The sequence below is a fragment of the Phocoena phocoena genome, chromosome 7 (genome assembly GCF_963924675.1).
Source record: "Phocoena phocoena chromosome 7, mPhoPho1.1, whole genome shotgun sequence".
NCBI classification, from domain to species: Eukaryota; Metazoa; Chordata; class Mammalia; order Artiodactyla; family Phocoenidae; genus Phocoena; species Phocoena phocoena.
Genome location: NC_089225.1, coordinates 113,359,051 through 113,374,947, shown reverse-complemented (window position 1 = coordinate 113,374,947; position 15,897 = coordinate 113,359,051). Strand labels below are relative to the sequence as shown.

Genomic DNA, 15,897 nt, shown 5'->3' with positions numbered 1-15,897 from the left:
GGCCCAGCCTCTCCGTGGCATGTGGGATCTTCCCGGACCGGGGCACGAACCCGCGTCCCCTGCATCAGCAGGCGGACTCTCAACCACCCAGCATGTGTGTTTTAAGTAAAGTTTTATTGGAACACAGCCACGGCGATGTGCTCACGCGTCATGTGAGGCTGCTTTCCCGTGACAGGGGTGGTGTTGAGACCACGTGGCCCAAAGATGGAAATACTCTCTAGCTCTTGGCAGGAATGCTTTCCAGCCCCTGGTCTAGAGTCACACGCCGTGTTCCTGGTCCCCCAAAGCGGGGTGTGGTCCCTGAGGCACAGAGCCTGGGTCCTTTGAAGCTGCTTTTATCGGCTGTGCAGAGACAGTTCTGGAGGAAACTGAACTGGGTGCAGCCTCAGAAGAAAGAAAAATAAAAGCAGGGAGATGTCGAAAGGCCCACCTGGTCCGTGACTCCCTAGTTCCGGAGGTGGGTTTCTTGGTGGGCGAAGTGCCAGGTGTGAAGTCGGTGCGGGTCTTCATGGCAGACTCTCCCAGCACCTGACCCATTGCAGGACAGATGTTCCCTGGGAAGCGCCCCTGGGGTCTCCCAGCACTAGGTGGTGCATGGTCCCTGGAGCCGGGCCGGGGCATCCTGGCTCCGCACCACGGATCCTGCAGAGAAGGACGGCTGGGTCTTCACCTGTGTGTGGCTCTCTGGGGCTCTCGGCCCTTCCACCACCTGAAATCAGAGCAACTCCTCAACAGGGCTGCATTCAGAATAGTTCCTGGATGGAGAAACATTCAGTCTTCTGAGCATTTTGTTTCTTCGGTCAAAGTTGTCTTCTGGGGTTGACTTTGCCAACGTGAGTGGCAGTCTCACCCTTTAGTAAAAGCTGAACGAGAACCTATGGGAGCTTTCACGGGCCGCCCTGCACCCTGTGGCCATGGTGCCCTCTGGAGTTCAGCACGTGGCGGGGGACCGTCAGCCGTGCCCAGTGCGCTGACGCCCTCCCACGCAGGCCTCTGAAGACCTGGGGTGGGAGGGGGCCTCAGAGGTGACGAGCTGGGCTCACGTGCCGGGGGAGCTGCGGGACGAGGGCAGTCCCTCTGTGCAGTGGCTCAGGGCAGCAGGCAGGGCTTTCCGACGCGCAGTGCGATACCCAGGCTCCTCCAGCCAGGGATGGGGGGCCGAGTCGGCAGAGGCTGCCAGCGCCGGCAGCCACGTGGCCCTGCTTGGCCTGCCCTGGAACCCAGGCCGCGCGCCGTGATCTGCCCACCCCACCCGCACGGGGCAGGAAGGAGACGGGAAGTCAGGGATGGTTTTCCAGACGCAGTGAAGCCGGCTCAGGGCACAGACACGAGCGCTTGACTTGCCGTGGGTCTCTCCAGTGTCAGCGAAAGCGTGATTTACAGGACGAGCCGGTACAATTAGGCTGCGAGCTGGGGGCGCAGGGGCATTGTGTTAACGACGTTTTCCCCCCGCTTTTCAGGTAGACCCTTCTGCTTGTTTCCCAAGTGTGACTTAACCGCTGAGCTTCTCTGTGTTTAGATTTCTTATTGGTCAGTCCTCTTAAATTTGGTCATCGGTTTTCCCTTTAGAGATTCTGTGTTAGATTTCTTTTAATTAGCCTAACACGTCCCCCTGGCCCGCGAGCAGTGGGTCTTTGGTCAGCCGTCCGTAGCCGCGGTGTGGCCTGGTGCGGGGCAGGGGGCAGTGGAAGGAGCCCCTGCTCAGCCACGCAGCCCTGCGTCCCCGGTGCTGGGCGGTGACCTCGAGGCCCTGACGGCTGGCGTTGGTGGCCGTCCAGTCCCCTCCCAGCTGCGCCCTCGGCTGACGCTGTGTCACCCCCTCCCGCCCTTCGCAGAACTGTGGTCATGCCGATTGCCAACGAGTTTGCCCCAGACGTGGTGCTGGTGTCATCGGGCTTCGACGCCGTGGAGGGCCACCCCACGCCCCTCGGAGGCTACAACCTCTCCGCCAAATGTAAGTCAGGTTTGCGGGTGACCCAAGAGCATGGGGCGGGGGATGCTGCTGTTTTGGGGATCAGACGTCAGAGGCGCTGGGCACGCCAGACTTCCTCTTCAGTGGCAGCGGAAGGAAACTCCATTTTACATCTCACCAAAAGCACGACACTGGCGCCCCCATAGAACGCGGGGTGAACAGCCCACGTAGACCGGGAAGCTGCCGCGGGAGGCTCTGCCCAGAGGTCGTGCAGCCTGCCAGCGCGGGGCCCGCGTGCTGGTGCTGTGTCAGCTGGCGGCCGGGTCCACAGCGCTCCTGAGAGACCTGTCCTCCCACGTGGGGTGGGTGGGGGTGGGAAGGGAGACCCTCAAACCCGGGAAGATGGGCGTAGCTGGCAGCCCGTTTACTTCGGAGTCGGAGGGGAGGAGGGCCTCTGCTTCTGCTCTGTCACAGCAAGTTGTAAAGAAATGAAAGCTCCGCCCCTGCCGGCCACACTGCCTGGCCCCCCGGGTGTCGCAGCGGTCCAGGTGCCTGGGGCTCTTCCGGGGCTCCTAGACGCGGTGCTGGCGACTCACGCGAGGCCCGGGGAGCCCTGTGCTGGCCGACGTGCGGATGGTGAAGGAGAGCCTGTCCCTCACCCGGCACGGGGAGAGCGTGAGAAGAACGACGGAAACAAAGGGCAGCCTCTCGGAGTCCACCTCCCGGGGGTGGGGGGGCGAGGGGCTGACGAGGTGACCGGGCCGAGGGCAGAAGTGCCAGGGAGCAGAGCCCGACGTCGGGCCCGCTCTGCCGACGGCCAGCCTGTGACGGGGCTAGTCCCGCAGCCTCGTTTTCCCTGGCTCCCTAATAAACGTCAGACTGTTCTGGCCGAGGGTGGTAATACCGTTACCCATCGGGCGTCTTCTGCGGGGGGAGGATGACATGGGTGCGGTGGAAGGACTGCGGCTATCGATGAAAGCCAGGTGTCCCAGACGCGGATGTACGAGAGCCCTGGAGGGGCACACGTGGTGCTGATGTGTGAGCTGGTGCTCACTCACACGCATGTGCTGGCACGTCGGCTGCCCAGAAGCCCCCGGGCTCCGGGGTGGACGTGGCTGTGCCTAGCAGCTGCCTGCTCTGCTCTTGCCTCCTGGCCTCCACGGTTCCAGCAGGAGAGAGATGAGGGGCTCCCCCCGGGGTCCTCCCCGCCCCCAAACGGGATGGTTTGCGGCATCGTGAAATCAAAGCTCCGAAATCGTAATTCCTATTCCCAAGGAGATCAGAAAGAATCCCAAACCCCAGTTCTTCAATGAGTGTATTACAGTCCGGCCTGGCTTCTATTAGGTGTCTCCGTGCGCCAGCCCCTGGGCCTCTGCAGTGGGATGTGATGCACTCCTGGACGCTTTGATCCACTGCCAGGTGTCGGCGCCGCGGCCCGGCCTTGCCCTCGACTTGGATCCCGTTTCCCTTGCAGGTTTCGGGTACCTGACGAAGCAGCTGATGGGCTTGGCTGGCGGCCGGATCGTTCTGGCGCTGGAGGGGGGCCACGACCTCACAGCCATTTGCGACGCCTCGGAAGCCTGCGTCTCTGCTTTGCTGGGAAACGAGGTAGGAGAACAGGAGACGGCGGCTCGGGGCCCACGCGGCTCAGGGCCAGGGCTGCTCTGCTCAGCTGTCCCCGCGGTGTGTGCGCTCTCTGCCACCCACACCTAGGAGGCCTGTCACACGCCTGACCAGACCATCTGGTTGTGGCCAGAAGGAGGTGGGCAGAAAGGCAGAACCCGTTTCTCTTGGGAAGACGGTTCAGGATCTGTCTTTCAAAGGCGCTCAGCTTCACGTGTGGGGTACGGGGAGTACGCCTTCACTGGTGTCCTGCTCGTGGACGGTCGGGTCACTGGGGCGTTCTAAGGCAAGTTCTGGGGGAGGAGTCACCACGCCATCTCGGGGGCCGGGGCATGGGGCCCCGATTCACTGTGGCTCTCCTGCTGCTCTGACCCTTGGGCGACGCCCAGGGCTGGACTCGGCGCTGTGGCCTGACGTCCCGGGCTCAGGGGGTCGGGTCTGGACCAGGAGGGAGCACTTCTCAGGGTTCGAGGGAGGGCGGGCCACTGGGAGCATTCCAGCCCAGAGCGCCGTGCGGTCCGGCCGGGGCTTCTCACGCCCACCGGTACTCCTGGTGGAGGAAGCCCCCTAGCCGCGGGGAGACGGGACAGGGCGGGCGAGGTGCTGCCGGGGTTGCTGCTGGGAACCTCAAGTTCGTGACGGGCCTGATTTGTAGGTTCCACCTTGAATTTCAGAAATGTGCCCTTCCTGAAACTTTAAATCCATCCATGGCCTTTGGACGTGGGGTCACATACCAACCTCCTGACCCCATCAAAGGAGCTGGGACGTTCCCGCCCGGCCGCCCACGGCATGGCTTTCTCTTGCTGCGTGCTGTGGTGTCACCACGAAGGTCCAAGGAGAGAAGCCACTGGTGTTCGGGCAGCGCAGGCCAAGGGCCCTGGGTCACCGGCCCAGCCTGTAGCAGGGAGGTGCCCGGGGCCCAAGCTCTCCAGACACAGAGGGCCTCGTGGGGGGCTCCGGGCCCACGCAGGGACACCCAGAGACAGCTGTGAGCCCTGCTCTCGTGCCACCCCTGGGACTCACCTCCCTCACCCCATCAGACGAAACGGGGCTTCTCCAGTTCGCAAAGCGCAAGGACGCTCTCCCAGCAGGGTCAGGGTTACCTGGTGCCCAGTGGGGGTGGCCAAGTCCAGCCCTAGGACAGGTGTGTGCTTTCTGGAACAGCACTGCCGATGGCCGAGCTCAGGGGCGGACAGGGAGGGCTGGACCCCTGGCACGGAGGCCGAGAGTAGGACCCGCGGCCAGAGTCGCAGGCCCGCCTCCCTGTGAGGCACTGCCTGTGCGACCACCTGCCCATGGCTGTCCACAGCCCGGGCTCACGATGAAAGAGGACGGGGCATTAAAAAAACAAACAACCACAAGATCCAAGCACTGTGAACACAGGAGTTTCTTGATGCCCAAGCCCCACAGTGAGAGCCTGGCCGTCAGCGCTGGACAAGTGGGGACACGGGCCTGAGCTCACAGGCTCCCTGGCCGTCCACTAGGACAGGCTGCTGGCTGGCAACGGGGGTGTGGGCAGTGGGCTCCAGTGGACGGGCACCCGGGATGGGTCCGTTTTCCCCTGACAACCTTTGTGTGTCATGGATGGTGTTCATTTTAACCTAAGTCACAGGTCCTGGATCCAAGGTCCTGGTGGCATCTCTCCTTCCCGGTCGGCTGGTTAGCCACACGCATGAGTATTCCCCAGCAAATACCCGTTTGCTTCCCAAAGCGTCCACGGCTTTTCACCTTTCCTCTCTTCGTTTAAAGCAATCTCCCCCGTAAATTTTACCAGTAGAAGGCAACTGGTTTATATATTCAAACCATCCTGAAGCCTTTTGATTTTTAGAGCCAGTTATTTTACAATAACAATAGAGAACCCGGCTTTCAACTAGGCCTGTTCCTGCACTTCTAGCAAGAAAATGTTCTTTTACTGAGACACATCAAAAAGCAGGACGCACTAGTTTTATCAAGGTCTCTTAAAAATCTTTTTAATGCCAGGAAGTTGGACGGCGCTTCACCCCTCTGCCCCGCGGCCTTTGATGATGCTGATACCGGGGCAGCCAGCTGCGGACGACGGCCTGTGCTGGGCGTGCCCGCCCCCGGAGCCGGCCGCCCGCGGGGGGACAGCAGAGGGGCCCCTGCGGGGCTGGGGCTGAAGGTCGGCCTTGCTTCCAGAGTCACTGTGTTGGATAGTTTGAGCTTCCAGCCGTTTGCAACCCTCGGTGACAGTGACAGTGAAATGTCACTTACTCAAAGTGCGTGGTCCATGCAGACCTGCGGGGAGCCCGCTGGGCAGGGCCCAGGGAGGGGCCCTGGGCAGGTGGGTAGTCACTTCTGCCGTTACATGTCACCCCAAGGGGAGGTTTCTTTGGGGCCAGTTCTCTGTTTAATCGTGTGGCTTTTCAGGGATAAATGCCACCCTTTCATTCAGCCCAAGTTCACGATCAGTGGAGAAGGTCACGGCGGGGGGCCAGGTGACCCGCAGCCTTGGGGAAAAGGCTTTCATGCAGGAATGTCTCTCCTTTGTCACGTCGTCATGCGCTGTGAGGGTGCGGAGGGCAGCGGCAGCATCTGCGTATGTGAGACGGGGGCCGCGGAGCCCGTGGTCCGCCTCCAGCCCGCCAGGCTTCTCCTCCCTCATTCGCTCCAGCTCACTGGCGCACACCTCACCCAGTGGCCGCCTGCGGGGTGCACGGGCCCAGGTGCGTGGCCCAGGTGAGGGCAGTGAGCCGCCTCCCCTCTCCGCGTAGTCTCCCAGACCCAAGCTCACCGATGTTCAGAAGCTGGGCCCGAGCCCCTGTCCTTAAAAGTCGAGGGAGCCGGGCCCACAGGGGGCTGGCCATCACGGTCACGGGGAGTAGGGGTGAGGCGCTGACCACCCAGCCCAGCAGCAGGGCAGCTCTCAGGGCCGCTGAGCTCTGGCCCATGTCCCCACTTGTCCAGCGCTGACGGCCGGGCTCTCACTATGGGGCTCGGGCATCAAGAAACTCCTGTGTTCACAGTGCTTGGCCCTTGTGGTTGTTTTTTTTTTTTTTTTTTTTTAATGCCTTGTTCTCTTTCAAGAGGATTTCAGCAGCGACAAAAATACCAGTGAGACTGACCTCCGGCCAGCAGTGGGCTGGCCGGAGGTCAGTGCAAAGACACAGAGGATGTTCTCTGCAGTGGGGGAGGGAACCCGGGCCTGTGTCCTCCTCAGCTATGGGGGCAGGGCTGACGCATCCCGGAAAGTGTCGTGAGCATTTGGTTACTAGACTAAGTCAGCCGTGGCACCCAGCGGCTTCCCCGGAGCATGACGACGGAGCAGGCTGCCCACCACGCCAGTCGAGTTTCCAGGCCAGAGCCTGCGCTGCATCGGGGGTGTGGGCCGCCTGTCCCCTGGTTGGTTCCCCTGCCTCTCCCACAGGACGGGCACTCGCCCCTTGAGAAGCTGCCCTGTGCCCTCTGCAGGCGAGGGCCCCCCCCCCACCGGGAGGGGTGCCCACCTCACAGCAGCCCCCCTGCAGGGACAGAGGAGCTGAGGAGAGGGGCCTGAACCTGCCTCCCGAGCCCTGGGGATGTCGTCCTGGGCGCGCGCCCTCCACTGTCCGCTGAGTCTCAGTCCTTTCACCTCTTACTGAAAGGAGTCGCGACCTTTAGCCCCTTATGGTTTATCTTTGCTCTTTCAACGCTGTGCTGAGAGCCAACCTGACCCGTCCCGTAAGCCTTTGCGTTTTCACTAGAAGGGCGATGAGGACGTGATGCCCGCTGGTCCCAGATAATTGCCGAGTCTGGCAGTGTCACCAGATGCAGTTCAAAGTGCCGAGGCCGTGGAGCCTGAGCCGGCAGACAGGCACCGCACCCACCTCCCAGCCCTGCAGGAACCCCGAGGCGGGCGCCTCTAGGGGGAGGGTGTCACCGCTGGGCCCCGGCTGGCGCTGTGCTTCCTGAGCGCCCACGGGAGAGCTCGGGCTGGCGGGCATCTGGCGGGCACTGAAGCCACAGGGAGTGAGCAGGTGGGGCCCCCGGCCGCTCCCGAGGGGAGCCAGCAGGAAGGCTGGGACTGAGGCTGAGGGCAGAGGACTGGGGCGGAAGAGGAGGACCGGAAACGGACCTTGGGCAACAGCCCTGGTGAGACCGCGGAAACGGCCACAGAGAGGAGGGGAGATGCGGGCGCGCAGGTAGGGACGGCCCACAGGTCCTGTCTGCTCTGACTCTCACGTGGGAGAGAGTCTGCAGGTGCGTCTGTCCGGAGGGTCCGCGGACACAGAGGAGAGCAGGTCAGCAGAGCCGGCCTGTGGGCAGTGGGTGTGGGTCAGCTGGAGAGCCACAGGGGGCCCTGCTAGACATCTTCTCTCTCCTTAAGAAGAAAGGAGGGCAGGGGCACCTGCTGGAGTGGCGGGGGGCCTGAACCTGGAGCGGGGCTGTGAGATGCGGGAAGGTTACTGCTGGGCTGGGACGGCGGCTGTGTGGCTGCCCCGAGGGGCTCTGAGGGGGCAATGGGGCGTGTGCACCTGAGGACAGGGCCCTGGGCCTACATCATCCCACAGTTTCCTGGCCGGCCCGGATACTCCCAGCAAAGTGGAGTTCTGTGTATTCTGAAAAACACAGACTCTGGCCTAGCTTTCTCCAGGATATCCTAAGGACTGTTTGCTTTGGTGCTGTAACCTCGTGATCCTTCCCACTTGCGGTGTGGGCCCTTGTAAACTACAGAGCAGGAAACCGTCTCCACACCTGCTACGACCAGCGAAGCCCCAGACGGTGTGTCCGACCCGAGGGTGCAGGGCTTCCTCGCCCTGGAGCTCGGACGTTCCCCCCGAGTGTTTTCTTGCCCACTTCCCCCGAGGCCGGCTTCTTCAAGGCTGAGCTTCGGATAAGCCTCCTTTCCAGTCTGATTCTGACGTCCAACACACGAGGTACACGTGCCACAGGGCGGCTGAGCGCTCCCTGTCTGTCGCTCAGGACACGACGTTGTCCACAGCCGGCCCCCTCTTCTCTCCCAGGGGAGGCCCTCGAAGGTTCCCCAGCTTGGCGCCTTCCAGACAAAGGCGGGCGTGCGAGGGCACACGGCCCGGCTCTCTGAGCTCAAGCGGCCTGGACCAGACTTCCCACCAGCTCCTTCTGGCCGAGCAGGGCTGCGGCCACCTGTTTGCTCTCCGTCTGGGGCTGCTGGACGCCTCTCTGTCCTTCAGATCTCCCCGCAAGCCGCCCGCCTCTGCCCCGCGTCACTCTGCGGCCCCCACCCCGCTCAGCACGCCTGACCTCCTCTCCCCACCCCTTCCCTGCCATCTCCACTCGGGCCCCTGCATGAGCATCACCACCCACCCCCGCCCGCCCCGCAGACCCGGGACCCTGCTCTGTGTTTCCCACTAGAAAGACGCTCTGTGAGGCCGGGGGGGAGGTTTGTCTGTTTTGTTCCCTGTTGGTTCTTACTGGGCTGCTCAGTAATATCTATAAAATTAAAGAATAAAATCCCAGGCAATAGGGGATTTTGATATTTTGAGATGTGAATTCTCCCCGCTTCCCGGACGTTTTGTTGTAAGTCAAGGCTGGGAGCGTGCGAAGCCCCGGGGCCGGCTGGAGACGAGGGGCCGCCGTGGAAATGCGAGGGGGCAGACGTGGGCTCGAGGTTCTCGCTGGACGTGACCGTGGCAGAGGGTGCTGGGAGGAGGGCCAGCCGCCAGCCGCGTGCGGGTCCTGCTGGGGACATGAGCCGTGGGGATCCCCGCCCAGGACGGGGAACAGCAGGACCTGGGTGTAATGTGAGAAAATTCCTGGTGCCACGCTCTGACACACCCCTCTGCCTCGAAGTGATAGGTGATTTTTGGAATGAGTTACTTTTTAAAGAATTGTTTTTTCTTAAAACTGGTAAAACTAAAATTCTAGCAGACTATTAGAGTTGGGCCATAACAGTCAGGACACAGCAAGTTATGCTGCAGTGAGGACCCCGAACCTAAAAGGTGTGTTTTCTGCTCCAGCTCCGTGCCCGTGAGGGGCCTGGGCTCTGCCCCGCATCACCCCCAGCCTAGGGTGGCCAGGGCACTCGGGGACACTCCCGTCTTCACGGGGCTGCCCGGCAGTGGGGGACAGCAGGAGGCTCCATTCCTGAATCTGCTCTCTGGCCCCGGACTCACCGGGTCGTCCGAGAGTCACGCCCGTGCAGTCTCCTGGGACAGGAGGGCAGCTGCATCTCTGAGGCAGATCCTGGTGGAGGGACGGGTGGGTCCCACGTTTACGAGGTGGCATCAGGGTCTTCGTCCTGCGGGCCCTCAGCAGTGGAAGACGAACCTCAGCGACACGGCGTCTCACGTTTGATCCCTGCCAGTCTGCAGGGTGGCACGGCACCAGGTGTGGTAGAGGATCGCGTCCTCATGCCCTGGAGGCCAAGCACCTTTTCACATGTCTCTTGACCACCCAGCCTTTCTCTTTGTGTCTTTTGCCCATTTTTCTATTAGACCATCTTTTTCCAATTTATTCTTGGGGGGAGGAATTGGATGGATGGGTGGATGGATGGGCGGATGGACCCGTGGAGGTTGGGGGTCCCCTCTTTTTCTCTTCTCTGGAAGAGTGAGTGTAGGATCAGAATAATCTGTTCCTTGGCTGGGAGGGCTCTCCTGGGCTACGGGTCTCCTGTGGATGCAAATTTTAAGTGGCTGATTTCGTCATTTTTAGTCCCTTCTTGAATTAATTTTGGAAAGTTACATTTTACCGGGAATTTTTGCCACATCAGCCACGTTTTCAGAATTACTGGCAATTGTCCTCTCACTGTCTTTCATCTCTGCTATTCCTGTAGTTGTGGCGCTTCTTATCCTAGTGTGTTATTCGTGCCCCTCTTTAGTATTCTTGATCCGCCCTGCCAGAGCTTGTCGATTTCATTAGTCATTTCAAAGAATCCGCTTTCAGCTACAGTATCTTTTTTTCTTTCAAAATGTATTTCTGCCCCTTTCTGTGTATTTTCTTATCTTCTTTCTCTGGGGCTGCTCTGTTCTTGTGCTCCTTTCTTAAATTCAGTTCTTAGTTCTCAGTCTTGTTTTCCAATATGTACCTTGAAGGTTATAAATGTCCCCCAGCACCGTGTTTAGCTGCATCTCACGCACTGTGATGTGTGGCATTTTCATTATTTTTTATTTCTATGCATTTCATAATTTCTATTATGATTTCTTCTTTGACCCACGATGGGTGTGTTTACAATGTCCAGCCATAGGGCTCGTGACTCTCTTTTTGTTTCCAGTATCTAACAGATGGCACTGTGCTAAGAAAAGGGGGTCTGGGTGGCAGGTATCCTTGGTGGAGACTTCGTCTGTTTTACAGAGTGTTCCATTTACTCCCACGAAACCACCCTTGCTAACTGTGCTGTTCATGCTTTGGTTTTCCCTATTGATTTTTGTCCGCTTGTCTGCGTGATCTAAGAAGACCTGTCAAAATCTCCTACTAGGATGGTACATTCATCCATCTCTCCTTTTAGTTCTGTCCATTTTCACTTCATACATTTGAAAGCAGTTTTACTAAATATATACAAATTTTAAATCCTGTATCCTTTTGATGAGTTGAAATTTTTATCACCGTGTAGTGACCTTCTTTATGTCCGGTTATGGTTTTTTTCCTGAAGTCTGGTGTACCAAACACGTAAGGTGGTGCACCGGCGTCCTCTTTATCGGGTGTGCCTGACGTGTGGTTTTTAGCCTTCTTCCAGTGTTCCAGGTGTGTCCTTTGGCAAATAGCACAAGGCTGGATTCCACTGTCATGTGTCGCGTCCTGTCCAACCGTCTGTGTTTTACGTGCACCTGGGGATGGTGCCTCTGTTAGTCACGGAAAATCCTCGGCTGTCGGCACCGTTCGTTCCCCACCCCCCAGCCTCGTGGGGACATTGACCTTCTGTCCCTTGTCTCTGGGCTGCGTTCAGGCTCATTTCTTCAGTTGTTGCTTCCAGGTTACCAGTTTTCTCTCCAGCTCGTCTCACTGTGTTCCTAATTTCTAGGAAATTATGTTTTCATTTCTAGAAGTTCCATTTGGCTTTCTCTCAAATATTGCGTTTCAGTTTCAGTGATCTCTGGTCCTTTCACCATTCAGTAGTATCTTATTTTTATTTTTAATATATTAAACATGCTTACTTTATAGTTTAAAGCTGATCATTTCAATAATTATGGTCTTGGAGGATCTAAATCTTCATTTTTTAAAACAAATTTTCACTTGGGGATACTTTCAGATTTACAGGAATGTTGCAGAGCTGCACCCGTGCCCCTGCAGACCCCTCAAATAATCCCCTCTGTTATTGCGGTCTTACTCAGCATGGGGCGTTTCTCACAACTGAGAAACCAACCCTGGCACATTACCGTTAAGTAAACTCCAGGACGGAGGGAGCTTTCACTCATTTTCCCCTTTTTCTGTTTCAGGGTCCTTCTCCTTAGTCCCCTCTGGGCCATGACAGTTTCTCAATCTTCTGTTATTCTTGGAGGCAGGCTGGCCAGGTGTTCTGTAGAATGTCTGATTCTCTCCCTCGTGACTGGACTGGAGCGAGGGGCTGGAGGAGGAAGACCCCGTGGTCAGGCGCCCTTCCCGTCCACGTGGTGCCGTCCACGTGGTTCACCTCCACGGGAGCTGACGTGGGCGCTGAGTTAGAGTGTGCTGGTCAGGCGTCTGCAGCGAGCTTCCGTGTTTCCTCTTCCCACGTGGACTCTTCAATGGACTCCTCAGCTCGGACAGGAGGGGGCAGGGTGGCAGGTGGCAGGCTCCACCTCGCAGAGGCAGGGTGTGCACATAAGTTACTTGGAATCCCTCTTAAGGAAGATGCATCTCTTCTCGCTGTTTGTTTGTTTACTCAGTCACTTATCCCGCCAGTATGGACTAGTGGATATTAAGTTTACATTCTGAGATATAATTCAATACCTGTACGTACTTCATTTCCCCTCGGCCCCGCGTGTGTCCCTTTGACACGCCCGCTGTTTTGTCTTTGAGCGCGTCCTTCCCTACCCTCTGCGTTCAGGGTGCTCCAGGCTCACCCTGCATCTTCCCCGCCCCAGCCCTGGAGCAAGCCATTTCTCCAAGGAGCCTGCTTCCCTTTATTGGAGCGAGGTATTAGAGACCTTGTCTGTTCTTCCTGACCCAAGTTCATGCTCGCTTACTTGTGTGTCTTGTGATTTTTGTGATTGGGAATCCATGCTTCCTAGAAGTGAACTGGCAGTGCTAACTGGCGGCCTGGCTTGGGGATACACGCGTCCCTCGAGCACTGGTGGGGCCTGTGGTCCGTGCGCGCCTGCTCTGTCCACTCATCCCTGGCGGGGCGGTGGTCATCACGGCCAGGCGTGCACAGCCCAGGACCTGTCCCCCGTTATCTGACCTCCCCGGGCATCCCCAGCTTTGTCCCAGAACCCAGCAGGTCTCCCCCAGTTTTGTAGGCTTGTCCTGTTGTTTACACTGTTACCATATTTGTGAGCTATTTCATCCCACGTTTTGGGCGGTTCTGTGGCTGCTGACGGGCGGGCGCGTGCGTGCCTTCTGACAACATCTGCTGCGGGACTTGAGGAGGAACTCGGAGCATAGGTTCCCTCGCTGAGATGCTGCGCGCTCCCTTCCGCTTACCTTTTTCCCCATTATTGGAAGAAAACCCTGGATGGGGGATATTCAAGCACTATTAGTAAAACCCTTATTTATAGGGAATATGAAACTGATATTTCCAGAAAGTAATAATGTGTCCCCTGATGTTATGCTGTGGTATCAACAGTGGAGGCCAAGTTGCTGCCTTTCTGTACCAGGCACTTGTGGACACCATCCGTCGTTCTGCTCACAGAGGAACCCACAAATATACCTGACAGCCTCCTAAGAAAAATACCTTAAGGAAAATAAATCTATTTTTGTAAAAAATTTCTATAATAAATGCCAAAACCACATTTGGCTTCTTAAAGCTGTTTTGTTTACTCAGTTAGCAAGTACGCTTTAGAAAGACGCTGACTCTGGACATCCCATCTTAACACACGCGGGGATTATACTGATATTAATTCAGTATGTATGCTTCTTTTTTTCTCCAGCTTGATCCTCTCCCAGAAAAGGTTTTACAGCAGAGACCCAATGCGAACGCTGTCCGGTCGATGGAGAAGGTCATTGAAATCCACAGTAAGTGGCCTGGTCCGGTGCTCAGCTGGGAGACCCTCCTGGGGGAGAGACCCAAGGGAGGAGGGAGGACTCCGTGGCCCCATCTCCCACCCCTGGCCTTCTGTCTCTCTCACTGCCAGCTGCTTCCCCAGGCCGACATGACAGGGACTTGCGTTCAGCTAGAATGCAACGAGCTGGCAGAGACTCTTCGTTTTACCCCCATTCATTTCCCCACAACCTGCTACAGTCATGTCATCGGCTCCGCTTTAGGGGGTTAAAGAACTGAGGCTCAAGGAGTCTGTGAGGTCACTTGCTCTGGGTCCCCAGCTGGCAGGGCTGGGACTTGCGTGTGAGCCTGTGTCCTCGGGTCTGGCCTCTACCCCTGGACCAGAGGATCCCACCCCATAGCTCAGAGACGCTCAGCCCGCAGAGACCCAGCACCGGGTGCAGCCCCCTTCCCAGCCGGCCTGGGGGCCCAGGAGGCCGGCACACAGCAGGGACTCCTGCCCTGCCCTCATCACACAGCTGCTTGTCCTGGGTCTTCGGGGTGACCCAGTCGTCAGACTGTCTGTGTGGGTGGGTGGAAGCCAGGTTTTCCCTGCTGCGGCCTCAAGCTCCGGGCCTCGGGGTCATTCCCCCCCAGCCTCCCCAATGGGGGGAGAGGCTGCCTGGACCCCCGGCCCTCCCAGCACTGCCCCCCCGCCCCCGTCATCTCGGTGGCTCCAGGTAGGAGTTGGGAAGTGCCCCCCGGCCAGCCACAGCACCCCGAGGGAGGGGCCCTCCTGGGAGGCCGCCCCCCATCCCAGACGTGCTGCCTCTGGAGGGCTTGGGTCTGCGGGCCACGCAGAAGCTTTTCCGAAGAGCCCCAGCCTCTGTGAGTTTGTAACCAGGTGATTCCCTGGCTTCTGTCTCCGGAGAGAGTGGTGCTTTAAAGTCGCCAGTGACGGGTTCTGCTTGAGCCCCTGGGCGCGGGAGGCTGCTGGCCGGCCCCGTAAGCGAGTAACCGTGCCCTCCCGCAGGCCAGTACTGGCGCTCCCTGCAGAGGCTCGCCTCCACCGCCGGCTACTCTCTGGTTGAGGCCCAGAAGTGCGAGAACGAAGAGGCTGAGACTGTTACTGCCATGGCCTCACTGTCTGTGGGCGTGAAGGCCCCCGAGAAGAGGTGAGCGTGGGCACTGCCCTGGCGTGAGCACTGACGTGGTCTGCGGACCCCCCCAGATCTTTGCTCCTGGGCGCCATCAGATGCACGTGGTTTCTCCCCATAGGCCCTGCCAAGCTCAGCAGGGCCGGGAGGGAAGGAGGGAGGGCGGGCAGGTGTCCCCACCCTAGTCCAGGACCGGATGGCATGGCCACCTCTCTCCAGAGCGCAAGACCCTCAGAAACACTCGAAGGGCATCTGGACCCAGAACACTTACCGTGGCAGGGGTAGCTAGGAGTCAAAGGGGGGGTGGGCAGCGGGGTGGCAGCAGCCCTGATGGGTGGGGATCTCCGCCCACCCACCGTCTGCTCTTCTCTCCTCCACTGCCATGCACCTGCACCCTCCCCTCCCCTCCTTCCCCTCCCCCCTCCCCCTTCCTTCCCCTCCCCCTCCCCCTTCCTTCCCCTCCCCCCTCCCCCTTCCTTCCCCTCCCCCCTCCCCCTCCCCGGGGCCGCCCCACAGGCCGGACGAGGAGCCCATGGAAGAGGAGCCCCCCCTGTAGGTGCGCCCGAGGCTGCGGTTCTCTTGTTCGTTTGTCTCCGTCTTGAAGCTCCGCCAAGAAAAGTTGCTGTCGCCCTGCGTCCTGCCACGGCCTTCTCCGAGCCCCGCAGGTGCGGCGGGGCCGGCGGCAGCGGGCGGCCCTCTGCCTGCCAGGACCCGGACAGACGCCGGGACGCGCGGACACAGGGACACGCGGAAACAGGCGCTCTGGGCTCCCCAGGGAAGCCGCAGAGGAAGGAAGCCTGTGGTGGCTCGGGGCAGAGCTGCTGATCTAGACGACACGAGAAAAAGAAAATGAAAATCAAAGCTCTCACGACACAAAGCAAACTTGATTAAAACTGGTGCTTACGGTTTGGTGATTCCCCACAATTCCACAGTCTCCGTGTAAACCACTCAACTCATCCTGTAGCTTATTTCTTTTTAAGAGAAAGTCGCCACGGCTCTGGCCGGCCTCCGAACACCGCGGTGCACAGTGGGGTGGGGCACAGAGTGGGCGAGCGTTTAAGGAGAAAAACTGGACGAGACAGAAACGTGAGCCCGCGGGAGCTGGCTTTGGTTTCTCAAAGCCGGTGGAACATGCGCGTTTGTGCCTTTCTTTTTATTGCTCTGATGGATTT

At 59.0% G+C, this 15,897-nt stretch overlaps 1 protein-coding gene across 1 annotated transcript in view; it reads left to right on the top strand.

Annotated features, from left to right (window-relative positions):
• Nucleotides 1–15,281, top strand: part of HDAC4 (histone deacetylase 4) — a 159,050-nt gene extending 143,769 nt beyond the window's left edge. Inside the window, exons 23-27 of the mRNA XM_065880195.1 lie at nt 1,836–1,954; nt 3,387–3,520; nt 13,519–13,603; nt 14,602–14,743; nt 15,242–15,281. Coding sequence (XP_065736267.1) covers nt 1,836–1,954; nt 3,387–3,520; nt 13,519–13,603; nt 14,602–14,743; nt 15,242–15,281 — 520 coding nt within the window. The remainder of the gene's footprint in view (nt 1–1,835; nt 1,955–3,386; nt 3,521–13,518; nt 13,604–14,601; nt 14,744–15,241) is intronic.
• Nucleotides 15,282–15,897: the final 616 nt, after the last annotated feature.